The sequence below is a fragment of the Lynx rufus genome, unplaced genomic scaffold (genome assembly GCF_022079265.1).
Source record: "Lynx rufus isolate CCGP_SWC_20201006 ecotype Redwood Valley unplaced genomic scaffold, mLynRuf1.p SCAF_52, whole genome shotgun sequence".
Classification (NCBI taxonomy): domain Eukaryota; kingdom Metazoa; phylum Chordata; class Mammalia; order Carnivora; family Felidae; genus Lynx; species Lynx rufus.
In genome coordinates, this window is record NW_025814870.1 from 689,984 (window position 1) to 706,434 (window position 16,451).

Here is a 16,451-nt window from a genome sequence, read left to right on the forward strand (position 1 = left end):
CAGAATAAGGTCACCAAAGGAATTAACCAAAGAAAAGATGATCAGACCCTGGCATTATAAGGAGTGTTTTAAGGAGAATGGGATGTTAACTATATGAAATGCTGTTGCATTGTTGGTTTTTCCTTTCTACCTTCCCTCCTCCTTCCTTCACTCATGACTATAAAAATGATAAAGCTGTGCATAATTCAGCCTTCCTATGCCCAGACTCAGAATCAAACATCTTTCCCTTTTTTCCCCTCCCCTAAATATGCACTATCAACCACAGGCAGTGTTCCGAACTTTTGTGTTCCAATCTGGGCCCCACACTCCAAGTGATCCTGGCACAAAACGGATATCATAGAGTAGGACTCAAAACAGCTGAGACAATTTAGCCTGTGGAAAAGAAGACTATCCAGGGATGACAATAGTTGTAAACAGCTAGCTGGTGTCATGGGATTCTCAGGCTGTAGTGAGGTCTCTGTGACTTTCAACATGACGATTACATAACTTTCAAAACTCATATTCTTGTTCTGGCTTTGAGATACCAGTGAAGACTCTTTTGCATAGTATATGTCATACATAACGGATAACCTACAATGGTTACTACTGCGGTGACAGACTCTGGAAACAGCTACAACACACACTTGGAATCTCACAGTCACATAATCAACCATTTTACTAAATACAAGCAAATTCTCATTCACATACAGCTAAAGAAAACATTTTTCCACATTTCATTACAATGCACAACAAAGTGAGGAAAAGTATACAGTACATTTTATTCTGGAATATGAGACAATCCAATCCAACATGCAGTTGTGGTCTTTGTTACAAGTTAGTTGATCTTTTCTTTACCTATGTAGTAAAATAGCTTCTAAAGCTTTATCCTTAGTATTGTATTAACACCTGATTTTTTCACACTCAGTTTCTAAAACCCACCTATTGCAGTGACAACAGCACTGAATTCTACTAAAATGATTTTTGAAGTTTCGAGAACTCGTTTAAGCAATTAAGCTCAGCCACCTTTGCTGGATCCTATGCTGAGTATTTTTAAACCTGCCTCTAAAAAATGCAAGGAATGGAAAAAGTATACATATAGTGTCTTAGACAAGAAAACCATAAAGAAGTTTTGTTTCTATCTTTTTTTTTGAACCGACAGAAGCCACTGACAAAACTCATTTATCTACTGGATAATCTTGCTTTCAGAATCTTCTCGATACAATTAAACATAGTAGTTGATGAAATTTTGTGTTAATCCTGTTCACCATCTTTTATTTGCCTTCTAAAACCACAAAGCTGGCCACTTAATCACTCCGCCCAGGCCAGGTCATGTGAAATGAATGTAGACAGGATGAGAGCTTCACTTGTAGTCGATGCTGCAGGTTGGTCCAAGGTGGTTTGTCTCCATAATTCTCGTTATTTGGCTTCTTCTTTGTGGCTGACGCAAATTCCCGAACTTTCATATTCAGTCGCGTTCATACCGAAGTTCAGTATTATATCTCAAAGCAATTTACCATTGTCAGGCTTTCCTGTCAGAATGGATATGAGAAACCTGACTACTCAGAATTGTTTTCTTACTGTGAAAAGTATGGCTTTTGCCTAGCTCAGCTGGCTACAATCTGAAAAATAATTTAAAGCATGACCTCTCTTCAAGAAGGTAACGGAACCTTAAGCCAACCATTTCAGTTTTCTGACGCAGTTAGACGTCTGCTCACCTGAGAATTAGGAGCTGACTCTCTAGGGTAGACAAGAACCCCGCGTAGTATGTGGCAAACAGGTAGCCAAGGTCATTGTGAGCTGTTTACCCCCCATCCCACTCCCCATTGCTGCATTTGGTTCTTTTCGCTAACATGTCCACTGTGTTTCAGTGATAAGAACGCTTGTAGCGCACACAGTTTTAATGTGTTTTTAGTTGTGCAATTACTCACTCATTTAAAGCCTACTTGTCAGTAATACCTGAAATGGCTTTACCTTCGTTTCATCCCCAGGTTCCCTCAGGATGACAGCTGAGTCGTAAGCAATAAGGAAACACCCTAACATGTCGAGAACATTTATTTACAGTCATAGCTCTTCCAAAGTAAACAAATTAATAACGGTTCATTCACCCGACAGCAGGAACAAGAACTAGGAGTCAGGAGACCTTCACCCTGGCAGAGAGAGGCTCCTGCTTCTTAGTTTTACTCTTTTGTAAAACGGGGAAGACAATCTCAGAGGCCTGCTGTGAATTCAAGTGACGGTGAAGTGTTTGTGAGGGTGCCGGTGGTGCCTCTTGCGGAGCAAATGTCTGCCTCAGGGCTCTTTGCAGAGGCAGTCCCTGTACTGTTGTCGCCAGGAACCTGAAGGGACAGGCAGGTTGTGCACTTTTTAGGCAGCAGCTGCCCCTGCAGAGAAACCCCGGGCATGATCTGGGCTGGGGGGGCTGAGGGAAGAGGGCATGGCATGGGTTACAGGGTTCCTTTCTTCTACTTATATGGTAATTTGCATGGCACAATTTCTTTCACACAGTTGGTTATTCCATCATAAGGGTGTACATTTTCTGGAATGTGATAAAAGCAATACATATAATGGCTTCCCTCTTCATACACACGGCATTTTTACTAGAACCACAGGCCTCGAAACGGTCTTAGTAAATAGCTGGTCCGTGCCCCTCATTGTACAGACAAGCTGTTTGGAAGCTAATCGGTACCCTTGCACCCAACCCAGCACACACACTTGGTGTAGGATATTCTCACTGATTAAGTTGATCTCGTAGTCTTTTTTAGTTTGGCTTATTGTTTCCAATGTGATACTTTTTTCCCCTTTACAGATTTATGTTTGTGACCTATGAATGAGCTGAAATACCAAGAAATAGCTGTCCTGTCTGTGGTTGTATTTTTCGGGGCCCAGCTCCCCAAACCTCAGCCCCTTGACATGTGGTCCACTCACAATGGGCCACAAACAGTCGCCGAAATGAGTCCCTCACTCCCAGCACCCAGGCTCCCACATCTACTCCACGGCCTGTCCAAGACCCCTGGAGAAGGAGGCTCCCTTGTATGTAAAATGGAGGCTGAGTTCTCTTCAGTCACGCAAGGATTCTCTTCATTTTCATCACTTTTAAGTTCAGGTGGGAGAGCCGTTTTGGAAATAAAAGGGCTGACTAGCACAAACATCTCCTCTCTGACTTGACAACCTCTTCTGAAGAGTGAACCACATTTGGTACAAATCCACTCTTCACCCCTTCCCATCCCTCCTGGATGGTAATATCCCCCCTTTTAACCAGCTCATAGATGTCTCTTGTCAGGTCTGTGAAGGCTTTCTCCACGTTAATGGCATCTCGGGCTGACGTTTCAATGTACTTCATGCCGTACGCAGCAGCCAGTTTCTCTGCCTCGTGGCGAGTCACTTGCCTCTGTGTATCCAGGTCACACTTGTGACCCACCAGAACAAATACAATTTGGTAGGGCTGAACGTGTACTTTGGTCTCTTCTAACCACTCATGGACATTCTGGAAGGACCTGCGGTTGGTAATGTCAAATAAGAGAAGGCCACCTACTGAGTTCCTGTAGTAGGCGCGAGTGATGGATCTAAAACACAAGAAAGAAGTAAAGAATAAAGGCCGTGCCCAAACTCCTGTCCTTCAGTGAACTCAGATGGTGTATTCTAGCGTGTCTCGTTACGGACACAGTCCTTTAGTAAGAATGATTTTCTCTTTTCTTAAACAATGGAATGCAGATGTCATTGTGTAATAATACTACATGAATTTTCAATTGGCCAAAACTTTGAGATGGCATCTTCTAGAAATGAATGCTCATGGCCTTACAGGCATTTCCCCTCAGTTCAGGTAGAACCACAGCCCACTCTCCCACCGTGGCAAAATGGGATACCTAAGCCACAGGTTATTATGTAGCAAAATGAAATAACGAATGCTAAAGTGTTCTCTGACCTGGAGAGCTCATTACAAACTGTCGTAGTTGAAACAGGGTTTGAAAAGATTAAACATGAACTTATGAGAGTCAACAGTACATGTTTATAAGTATATAGAGGTATATTACAATAGGCCCCATTTTTCCCACTTCTTACTGCTATGTGCATCTCTGAGGAGAAATGCATTTTGTTTTTTATTTCTTAGGCTATGTGGGAATGGGAAAAAGAAGAATGGTCTGCAAAGGTCCTGACACATTTCAGAGAGGCTGACTCAGGAGCTACCACTGTGAAAAACTGCTTAAAGAGCCAAAACTTCCCCTTAAAGTGACAATTTATTTAAAGCGATGTAATTAGAATATCTCTAAAACCTATTATACATGTGCTGTGCTTCTTAAACAGGAGAAGCTGCCTATATTTTAACTTGTTGACTTGCATACGTTATGGTACTTTGCTTAGAGCATATTAGAGCTTATTAGAGGGTGTCAAACTATTTTTGTCTCTACAGTTGCTTGCTTGAAAGTACTGTGCTTTTTGATCTACGTCTAGTTTTAGGTTTTCTGTCTCCTTGGATAAAAAAAAAAAAAAGATAAACAATGAGTGACTCAGTAGCTTAAGGCTTAGTACAAATGGCCCAGTGATAAGAGAACAGACATCATCCAGGGAATTAAAGTCCAAGCTAGATGATGATAAGGACAAATGCTACGAATGAGTTCAACCAAGCAAATAAGCCTTGGAGATGGAAAGCATTTCTGATTCCCTTATGTTTAAAGGAGAATGGTAGGTGTAATCAGAAAATTCAACATGAACAAAGGTTTTCATTTGTGAACAACTTGGTTCAGGAAATCAATGAGGAAGCTGTAACAAAGCCCTTTCCAAACACAACATGAGGCTACATAAAAATTAAAACCTTCCATACATCAAAAAAATGTTCTTAAAGTTAAAAGACAAATGACAAGCTAGGAAGATATTTCACAATGTACATGACAGAGGAGGATTAATAATCTATAAAGGACTCTTACAAATCAAGATCACCCAATAAATAATAGGCAGTGGATATGAAAAGGCTGTTCATACAGAGATTGCAATAAATATATAAAAGACACCTTTCTTCACTTATAGTTTGTGGAATTGCGGGGCTGGGGGTGGGGACAACTCAAGTTTGTAGTGAACTCTTGCATCTCCTCTTCTTCAACTACCTAACCAGTATTTTCTGTGTGGAATTAGTGTTCAATAAATAAACAAATAATCATAAACATATTTGAAAATGCATAAACACTATTTAGTCCTTTGTTGGTCCAGTTCCTGCTGCTTTATGTGACTTTAGCTCAAATTGTTCTCTCCAAGTTTTCTGTGTACACTGTTTTCTCTCCCCGGGCTTTTCCTGTCTCTGCTGGGCTACTCCTACTCATCACGGCCTCATCTTCTCCAGGTAGCCTTCTCTGTGTTCACACATATAATTACACATGATACATATTCCAAAGGGAAAACAAAGGGTTGTGACAGAAAATTACACCTGTTCATTGATTACTCATTATATGTGAAGCATTATAGTAGGCAGTGAGCATACAAATATGAACAGGACACTCTTGTATCATTGCTAATTATGTGTTTCCTCCCACTATGCCAGCACGGAAGTTCTAAGAGGGAAGGGCCTGTGTCTGTTTTGTTTACAAGGCATCCTCTTGTGTGTTTCCTTGGGCTGTTTCCCCAGAAACAAGCCCAGCGCCTGGCATGCAGTGGATAATCACTGAATGTGTGCTGGTGGCAAGCAGGAATCAATGATCAGTATCTATTTCATGTAATTATGTGTGTGTTTCTCTATAAATCTATATCTATGTCTAGGTCTATATGTAGCTGTCGCTATATACCACCTATCTATATCTGTCAGTTATGTTAGGTGGACCTGGGAACATGTTTGAAAGTATGTAGTATAAGTACTGAGATTGATAAATTTCAGTGATCAATTCCAGCTAGTTTGTTAGCCAGCAAGGGGCACATCGGTGCAATTGTGGTGGAAGCAATACGTATCATTGCCCGGCCTTCCCGGCCAGGGCGCTTCTTTCCCCGCACTGAACTCCCAGGTAGCTGAAGGTGGGCTTGAGCAGAAATCCCCAGATGCTCGGTACCGTCCCTAAGGGGCCGCGACCAGGACCAGGAAGTCCTCTTTTCCCAGGGGTTGTGCAAGCCCCGAAGACCCTCCCACTGCTCGCGGCCCCGGCTGCGCTCCCACCTGAACCTCTCTTGACCCGCGGTATCCCAGATCTGGAGCTTGATGCGTTTTCCTGGCTCGATCTCCACCAGACGGGAGAAAAAATCCACCCCCACGGTGGGGTCCGAAACCTGGGCAAAGCGGCCCTCGGTGAAGCGGCGGATCAGACAGGATTTGCCCACCGTGGAATCCCCGATGACAATGAGCCGGAACTGGTATAGCCAGATGGCCTCCATAGCCGGGGATCAGCAGGTCTCCTTGGCCCGGGCCGGCCTTGGGCGGCGAGAGGGGCGCCCAGCCGAGGCCTCGGAGAGCGTGGCTTGGTCCGGATCTAGATCGGCCACGAGCACATCGCTGGCCTGGGAGCCCGAGGCGAGGTAGGCCCAGGCGCAAGGAGAGCGAAGGAATGGATGCTGCGCTCGCAGAGGTGATGAAATGGCAGCAGCATCAGCACCACGCACTCTGACTCATCACTGACAACCAAGTTACTGTAATCCCGCGCGTAGACGCGACGCCCGGGCCTGCCGCACTATCTGTAAAAGGAGCGCACACAGAAACAGCCGCAAAAATAGCTCCTTCCTTTCTTTTCTAATTCCTCCACCCACCTCCTCTTCTTAATTTTTTTCCTTCATCGTCAAAACCCAAAAGTAATGCCTTTTTCATTAAAACTAACAAAACAATGCAAGGATGTACACAAAAGGCAGGTCCATCATTATCTGACACCCCCCCTCCCTCCACCCAAGATATTAACAGCTTGGGATATATTCTTCCATGCAAATATACATGCACATAATTTTTTTTTTTTTTGCTGTTTGATTTTACGAAAATTGGATCAAACTGGGCCATTACCCTGGCATTTGCTTTTTGCATGACAATGCTGCGATAGTGATTCTAAGTATAGTCACATGCGTTATTTCTAGGACATAGAGTCTTTCAAAAGGGAACACGAAGTGAAAGAGTAGGAGTATTTTAAATGTAATGGATATGGACATTATACCTTGCAAAAACGTTTATTAATTTAAATTCTACTTAGCGATGTGTGAAAAAACCATTTCTTCGCCTTTTTTCAAGCATCATGTTGTATTCTTTCCAAATTCTTGCCAGTCTGATGTAGTTAAATAAAAAGGTGATCTTTGTTTTATTTTACATTTCCCTGGTACTAATGAGGTCAATACCATTTCATGTGCATCGACCATTTGCATTTCCTCTTCTGGGAATTGCCTCTTCAAATCTTTTGCTCTTTTTTTTTTTAAATGCAATCCCTTATCATTGCCTTACTCAATTAAAAAACAGCTTTATTGGTATATAATTCACACACCATACAATTCGCTCATTTGAAGTGCACAGTCCAATGCTTTTTAGCCTAGGCACAAACTTATGCAGCCATCACCACAGTCAATTTGAAAATATTTTCAGGGCCATCTGGGTGGCTCAGTCAGTTATGCATCCAACTTTGGCTCAAGTCATGATCTCACGGTTTGTGGGTTCAAGCCCCTCGTCAGGCTGTGTGCTGACAGCTTGGAGCCTGGAGCCTGGTTCAGATTCTGTGTCTCTTTCTCTGCACCTCCCTTGCTCGTTCTCTCTCTCTCTGTCAAAAATAAATAAACATAAAAAAATATTTTCATCCCGGGGCACCTGAGTGGCTCAGTTGGTTAAGCGGCCTACTCTTGATTTCAACTGAGGTCATGATCTCATGATGGCAGGATCCGGCTTTGCATGGAAGCTCCTTGAGATCCTTTCTCTCTCCCTCTCTCTTTGACGCTCCCCCACATGCGCGTGCTCTCTCTCTCTCTCAAAATAAATAAGTAAACATTAATAAAACAAAATATTTTCATCACCTCAAAAACAAATCACCCCTCTATCATCCTCCCCCCCCCCCCCCCGCCCCGGCACTCGGCAAACACTAATCTACTTTCTCACTAAATAGATTTCCTTATTCTGGGCATTTCATATAAATGAAATTACAGAATATGTAGACTTTTATAACTGGCTTTTTTCACTTAACATGTTTTAGAGGTTTATCCACGTTCATTTTTATGACTAATATTCCACCATGTGGATATGCCACATAAACATTTGGGATGTTTCCACATTTTAGCTATTATAAATCATGCTGCTATGGACATTTCTGTACAAATGTTTGTTTGAACACATGCTTTGAACTCTTTTGGGTTTAAACCTAGGAGTGAAATTCCTGAGTTCAATGGTGACTGAATGTTGAATGCTTTAAAGTAATGCCAGACTGTTTTCCGTAGTGCCGCAATGCATGAGTGTTCTCATTTCTCCCTGTCTTTCCAACACATTATTTTCGGAGTCTTTGATTCTAGAACTAATGACAATGTGCATATTTTTTGCCTTCCTATTGGCCACTTGAAGAAATATATACTCAAATCCTTTCCCCATTTTTATTCTAATTTTAAAAATTTTTAAAGTTTATTTATTTTGAGAGACAGACAGAGAGAGAGAGAGAGAGAGAGAGAGAGAGCAGGGAAGGGGCACAGACAGAGGAAGAGACAGATTCCCAAGCGCAGGGCTGAATCTCACAAACTGTGACATCATGACCTGAGCCGAAATCTGGAGTTGGACGCTTAACCGACTGAGCCACCCAGATGCCCCATCTTTTCCCGTTTTTAAACTGGGTTATTTGTATTTTTATTATTGAGCTTTAAGAGTTATTTATATATGCTAGGTACAAGTGTACATGTCCTTTATCAGATATATGATTTGTAAATATTTCTCCCATTCTGTGTACACTTTTTGCACTTTGCAGTTTCTTGAAGGTGTCCCTTTAAAGCACAAAGTTTTCAATTTTGATGAAATAGAAAAAGTTTTTTCCTCTTTTGTTGCTTATGCTTCTGGGGCCATGTCTAAGACTACTTTGCCAAATCCAAGGTTATGAAGATTCACTCCTATGCTTTCTTCTAAAATTTTTGTATTTTTAACGCATACATTTATTTGGATGCATGCTCTATTTTGATTTTTTATATATGCTGTGACATAGGGGTCCAGCTTCATTCTTTTGCATCTGAATAGCTAGTTCACCAAGCACCTTTTGTTGGGAGAGATTATTCTTTCCCCATTGAATGGTTTTGGCACCCTTGTGGAAAACCAATTGACCATAGACCATGGTTTATTCCCGGACTCTCAATTTTATTTCACTGGTTTATAATGTATCTAGTCTTAAGCCAGTAACACATTATCTTGATTGTTGTAGCTTTGTAGTAAGTTTTGAAATCAGGAAATGTGAGTCCTCCTCCTGTGTTCTTTCCAAGATTGTTTGGGTTATTTGGGGCCTCTTTCAATTCCTTATGAATTTTAAGAGCAGCTTGTCAATTTCTGCAACTAAGGCAGCTGGGATATTGATTGGGATTTTATTAAATTTATAGATCAATTTGAGCAGTGTATTCATCTTAACAAAATTAAGTTAAATTAAATCTTCTAATGCTTGAACATAGAATATCTTTCCATATATTTAGGTCTTTGAAAATTTATTTTAGGGGCGCCTAGGTGGCTCAGTCTGTTAAGCGTTCGACTTCAACTCAGGTCACGATCTCCTGGTTTGTGGGTTTGAGCCCTGCGTCGGGCTCTCTGCTGACGGTTCAGAGCCTGGAGCCTGCTTTGGATTCTGTGTCTCCCTCTCTCTGTGACCCTCCCCTTCTCCCTCTGTCTCTGTCTCTGTCTCTCTCTCTCAAGAATAAATAAACATTTTTTTAAAAAAAGAAAATTTATTTTAACAGTTTTTGGTTTTTTTTTTGTTTTTTTTGTTTTTTTAGTTTTCAGTTTACGAGTCTTAACACTTCTTTGGTTAAGTTATTCCTAAGTATTTTATTCTTTTTGATGCTACTGTGAATGAAGCTGTTCTCTTAATTTCATTCCAGATTGTTTCATTACAAGTGTATAAAAATACAACAGAAGTTGTCTGTAGTGGGCGTGATGACCTCAAGATTACTTCGTGGAGTTGGAACACTGGCTGCACGGTCCCAGTCAAGTCACCCTGGTGCGCTGCATGGCATCTGGAGGCAGTGTTCCTGCTGAGGTGAGCAGGTGACAGGGCTGGAGAGGGAGGTCATGATGGCTGCACAGAAGGGACCAGACCCATACAAAATGCTAGCCCCCAGGCAGCTTCAGTTACCAAAGAAGATCCTACTTTTGTCCCATCTATCACCAACAAGCGAATAGTGCTGCAACTGTGAAGAGGACAATATTGCCATCATCTGGTTCTGGCTGCACAGAGGTGAAGCCCAGCGATGCCTTAGTTGGGGAACTCATCACAAGCTGGTGCCTCACCAGTTGGTCCACTGAACTTTTGCACTAACTTACTCAAAATGTGCTTTAGGGGCACCTGGGTGGCTCAGTCGGTTAAGCGTTGGACTTCAGCTCAGGTCATGATCTCACGGTTCTGTTCATGAGTTCAAGCCTGGCATTGGGCTCTGTGCTGACAGCTCAGAGCCTGGAGCCTGCTTCAGATTCTGTGTCTCCCTCTCTCTCTCTGCCCCTCTCCCGCTCCTGCTCTCTCTCTCTCAAAAATAAAATTAATGCCTATTTATTTTTGAGAGAGAGAGAGAGACTAAGCATGATCACGGGAGGGGCAGAGAGAGAGGGAGTATGAAGCAGGCTCCAGGCTCTGAGCTGTCAGCACAGAGCTCTACGCGGGACTTGAACTCATGACCCACGAGATCATGACCTGAGCTAAAGGAAGCTACTTAGCTGACTGAGCCATCCAGGCACCCCTTTTCTTTTTCTTTTTCTATTTATTTTTGAGAGAGAGACAGGGAGACAGAGAGACAGAGAGACACAGAGAGAGAGAGAAAACATAAAAAAAAATTTTTTTAATGTGCTGTAAAGTTTCTTCTTTCCAGTAAAGACTAGCCATTGCATTGGCCTCTTCTCTCCTCCCCGCCCCCCACCAAATACAATAGATTTTTAATTTATTTTATAATTTCCAGTCTTGCCAACCTCATTTATTAGTCCTAATAGTTTTCTTTAGGGTATTCTGTATAATGTGATCAAATGATTTTTCTGCAGCTACTGAGATGATCGTGTGACTTTTGCTTTTTATTCTGTTGATACGATGTATTACATTAATTGATTTTTGGGGCACCTGGGTGACTCAGTCAGTTAAGCCTCTGACTTCGGCTCAGTTCATGATCTCACAGTTCATGGGTTCAAACCCCTCATGGGGCTCTGTGCTGACAGCTCAGAGCCTGGAGCCTGCCTCAGATTCTGTGTCTCCCTCTCTCTCTGCCCCTCCTCTGTTTGTGTGCTGTCCCTCTCTTTCTCCCCAAAATATATAAATGTTATTTTCCTCTCAGGGCTGCCTTTGCTGCATCCCAAAGCATTTGGATTGTTGTACTTTCATTTGTTTCCATATATCTTTTAATTTCTTCTCTAATTGCCTGGTTGACCCATTCATTCTTTAGTAGGATGCTTTTTAACCTCCATGCTTTTGGAGGTTTTCCAGACTTTTTCCTGTGGTTGATTTCAAGCTTCATAGCATTGTGATCTGAAAGTGTGCATGGTATGATCTCAATTCTTTTATACTTATTAAGGGCTGTTTTGTGATCCAGTATGTGATCTATCTTGGAGAATGTTCCATGTGCACATGAGAAGAAAGTATATTCCATTGCTTTGGGATGCAGAGTTCTAAATAATCTGTCAAGTCCATCTGATCCAATGTATCATTCAGGGCTCTTGTTTGTTTATTGATTCTCTGTCTAGATGATCTATCCATTGTTGTAAGTGGAGTATTAAAACCCCTGCAATTACCACAATCTTATCAATAAGGTTGCTTATGTTTGTGATTAATTGTTTTATATATTTGGGGCCTTCAAATTTGGTGCATGGACATTTATAACTGTTAGCTCTTCCTGATGGATAGACCCTGTAATTATTATATAATGCCCTTCTTCATCTCTTGTTACAGCCTTTAATTTAAAGTCTAGTTGGTCTGATATAAGTGTGGCTACTCCAGCTTTCTTTTGACTTCCAGTAGCATGATAGATAGTTCTCCATACCCTCACTTACAATCTGAAGGTGTCCTCAGGTCTAAAATGAGTCTCTTGTAGACAGCAAATAGATGGGTCTTGTGTTTTTTTTAATCCATTCTGATACCCTATGTCTTTTGGTTGGAGCATTTAGTCCATTTAAATTCAGTGTTATTATTGAAAGATATGGGTTTAAACTCATTATGTTATCTGTAGGTTTCATGCTTGTCGTGGTCCAGGCCTATCTCAAGAAACATGAAAAATCCCAAATAGAAAATCGAAAAGCACACCTAAAGGAAATAGAAGCAGAACAGCAAAGACACCCCAAACCCAGCAGAAGAAGAGAAATAATAAAGATCAGAGCAGAAATAAGCAATATAGACTTAAAAAAAAAACAGTAGAGCAGATCAATGAAACCAAGAGTTGGTTTTTTGAAAAAATAAACAAAATTGATAAACCTCTAGCCAGGCTTCTCAAAAACAAAAGGGGGAGGACCCAAATAGATAAAATCATGAATGAAAATGGACTTATTACAATCAATCCCTTAGAAATACAAGCAATTATCAAGGAAAACTATGAAAAATTATATGCTAACAAACTGGACAACCTGAAAGAAATGGACAAATTCTTAAACACCCACACACTTCCAAAACTCAAACAGGAAGAAATAGAAAATTTGAACAAACCCATAACCAGTGAAGAAATTGAATCAGTTATCAAAAATCTCCCAACAAATAAGAGTCCAGGACCAGATGGCTTCCCTGGGGAGTTGTACCAGACATTTAAAGCAGAGATAATACCTATCTTTCTCAAGCTGTTCCAGAAAATAGATATGGAAGGAAAACTTACAGACCCATTCTGTGAAGCCAGCATTACTTTTATTTCTAAACAAGACAGGGACCCAGCAAAAAAAGAGAACTACAGGCCAATATCCCCGATGAATATGGATGCAAACATTCTCAACAAGATATTAGCAAATAGAATTCAACAGCATATGAAAATAATTATTTACCATGATCAAGTGGGATTCATTCCTGGGATGCAGGGCTGGTTCAATATTTGCAAATCAGTCAATGTGATACATCACATGAATAAAATAAAAGAAAAGAACCATATGATCCTGTCAATCGATGCAGAAAAAGTGTTTGACAAAATACAGCATCCTTTCTTAATAAAAGCCCTCAAGAAAGTTGGGATAGAAGGAACATAATTGAACATTATAAAAGCCATTTATGAAAAGCCCACAGCCAATATCATCCTCAACGGGGAAAAACTGAGAGTTTTCCCGAGATCAGGAATACGACAGGGATGTCCTCTCTCACTGCTATTGTTTAACATAGTGTTGGAAGTCCTAGCATCAGCAATCAAACAACAAAATGAAATCAAAGGCATCAAAATTGGCAAAGATGAAGTCAAGCTTTCACTTTTTGCAGATGACATGATATTATACATGGAAAATCCGATAGACTCCACCAAAAGTCTGCTAGAACTGATACATGAATTCAACAAAGTTGCAGGATACAAAATTAATGTACAGAAATCAGTTGCATTCTTATACACTAATAATGAAGCAACAGAAAGACAAATAAAGAAACTGATCCCATTCACAATTGCACCAGGAAGCATAAAATACCTAGGAATAAACCTAACCAGAGATGTAAGAGATCTGTATGCTGAAAACTATAGAAAGCTGATGAAGGAAATTGAAGAAGATACAAAGAAATGGAAAAACATTCCGTGCTCATGGATTGGAAGAATAAATATTGTCAAAATGTCAATACTACCCAAAGCTATCTACACATTCAATGCAATCCCAATAAAAATTGCACCAGCATTCTTCTCGAAGCTAGAAGAAGCAATGCTAAAATTTGCCTGGAACCACAAAAGACCCCAAATAGCCAAAGTAATCCTGAAGAAGAAGACCAAAGCGGGAGGCATCACAATCCCAGACTTTAGCCTCTACTACAAAGCTGTAATCATCAAGAGAGCATGGTATTGGCACAAAACCAGACACATAGACTAATGGAATAGAATAGAGACCCCAGAATTGGACCCACAAAAGTATGGCCAACTCATCTTTGACAAAGCAGGAAAGAATATCCAGTGGAGAAAAGACAGTCTCTTTAACAAATGGTGCTGAGAGAATTGAACAGCAACATGCAGAAGAATGAAACTAGACCACTTTCTTACACCATTCACAAAAATAAACTCAAAATGGATAAAGGACCTGAATGTGAGACAGGAAACCATCAAAACCCTAGAGCAGAAAGCAGGAAAAAACCTCTCTGACCTCAGCCACAGCAATTTCTCACTCGACACATCCTCAAAGGCAAGGGAATTAAAAGCAGAAATGAACTATTGGGACGTCATGAAGATAAAAAGCTCCTGCACTGCAAAGGAAACAACCAACAAAACTAAAAGGCAACTGAACGAATGGGAAAAGATATTTGCAAATGACATATCAGACAAAGGGCTAGCATCCAAAATCTATAAAGAACTCACAAACTCCACACCTGAAAAACAAATAATCCAGTGAAGAAATGGGCAGAAGACATGAATGGACACTTTTCTAAAGAAGACATCCAGAAGGCCAACAGGCACATGAAAAGATGCTCAACGTCACTCCTCATCAGGGAAATACAAATCAAAACCACACTCAGATTCCACCTCATGCTGGTCAGAGTGGCTAAAATGAACAAATCAGGAGACTATAGATGCTGGAGAAGATGTGGAGAAACGGGAACCCTCTTGCACTGTTGGTGGGAGTGCAAACTGGTGCAGCCGCTCTGGAAGACAGTGTGGAGGTTCCTCAAAAATTAAAAATAGATCCACCCTATGACCCAGCAATAGCATTGCTAGGAATTTACCCAAGGGATACAGGAGTGCTGATGCATAGGGGCACCTGTACCCCAATGTTTATGGCAGCACTTTCAACAATAGCCAAATTATGGAAATAGCCTAAATGTCTATCAACTGATGAATGGACAAAGAAGATGTGGTTATACAATGAAATACTACTTGGCAATGGGAAAGAATGAAATCTGGCCATTTGTAGCAACGTGGATGGAACTGGAGAATATTATGCTGCATGAAATAAGTCAGGCAGAGAAAGACAGATACCATATGTTTTCACTCATATGTGGATCCTGAGAAACTTAACAGAAGACCATGGGGGAGGGGAAGGGGGAAAAAAAGTTACAGAGAGGAAAGGAGGCAAACCATAAGAAACTCTTAAATACTGAGAAGAAACTGAGGGTTGATGGGGGGTGGGGGAGAGGGGAAAGTGGGTGATGGGCATTGAGGGGGGCACCTGTTGGGATGAGCACTGGATGTTGTATGGAAACCAATTTGACAATAAATTATATTTAATATAATATACATATTTATACACATATATGTATATATATATATATATATATATAAACGTTAAAATTTTTTTTAACTATAAAAAATTTTGGATGTTGAGTTAAACTTGCATTCCTTGTGTAAATCCTACTTGATCATGGTGTATAGTTTTTTAAAATATGTTTTTAGATTTGATTTGATAGTATTTTGTTGAGAATTTCTGCATCCAAGTTCATAGTATTTATTGGTCTGTAGTTTTCTTTTATTGTGATGTCCTCCTCTGGTTTTAGCATCAGGGCAATATTGGCCTCTTAACATGAGTTTGGAAGTGTTCCTTCCTCTTCTGTCATTTGGAATAGTTTGTGAAGAATTGGTTTTAATTCTTCTTGAAACGTTTGCTAAATTCAAGCCATCTGGGCCTGTGCTTTCCTTTGTGGGTAGTATGTTGATTACTAATTCAGTCTCTTGTTATAAGTCTACTCAGATGGTCTATTTCTCCCTCTTTTTAAAATTTTAAATGCATTTTGTTTGACCAAATATACCCAAATCTATAATCAATTTTATAATCAATTACTCAATTTATAGTCAATATAAAATTATGAATGAAATGTTTTATATATATTTTTTGTACTAAGGCTTGGAACTCTGGTGTGTATTCTGCACCTACAGCACATGGCATCCTCCCCCTACAACTCCTTCTCAAAACCAGCTGGCTAGTGCCCTAGGCCCCACCCCACCCCCCTCAGGTTACATCACAGAGCCCACTGGCAGGGAAGGGGGGGGCGCAGATACACCCGCCCTGCCCAGTGGGCTCAGATGCTCACACTCTCCCCACCTATCTACCCAAGTTCTAAAAGGAAGTGAGGATCCCTGCAGAACCATGGGGTCGTTGGTCTGCCAGCCCGCCACTGGTGTTAAAAGGCTGAGGCAGTACTCCTGTATCCCTTGGGTAAATTCCTAGCAGTGCTATTGCTGGGTCATAGGGTAGCTCTATTTTTAATTTTCTGAGGAACCTCCACACTGTTTTCCAG

General features: G+C 40.9%; 1 protein-coding gene and 1 pseudogene across 1 annotated transcript; one reads left to right on the top strand and one right to left on the bottom strand.

Moving 5' to 3' along the window:
* Nucleotides 1-3,115: 3,115 nt before the first annotated feature.
* Nucleotides 3,116-6,345, bottom strand: RAB39B (RAB39B, member RAS oncogene family). The gene is made up of 2 exons (XM_047100694.1): nucleotides 6,113-6,345; nucleotides 3,116-3,542 (listed from the first exon to the last, which is right to left on the bottom strand). The coding sequence occupies exons 1-2, from the start codon at nucleotides 6,325-6,327 to the stop codon at nucleotides 3,116-3,118; spliced, it is 642 nt and encodes a 213-aa protein (XP_046956650.1). The 5' UTR covers nucleotides 6,328-6,345.
* A 3,630-nt stretch (nucleotides 6,346-9,975) lies between these two features.
* On the top strand, nucleotides 9,976-10,393 carry LOC124527598 (cytochrome c oxidase subunit 5B, mitochondrial-like; annotated as a pseudogene).
* The last annotated feature ends 6,058 nt before the right edge of the window (nucleotides 10,394-16,451 follow it).

Bases quoted from the DNA above. Each gene is read 5' to 3' on its own strand.
- RAB39B (XM_047100694.1), bottom strand. From the start codon at position 6,327: ATGGAGGCCATCTGGCTATACCAGTTCCGGCTCATTGTCATCGGGGAT. The intron at 3,543-6,112 runs GTGGGAGCGCAG...CTTGTGTTTTAG, and splicing joins GCGGGTCAAGAGAGGTTCAG to ATCCATCACTCGCGCCTACT.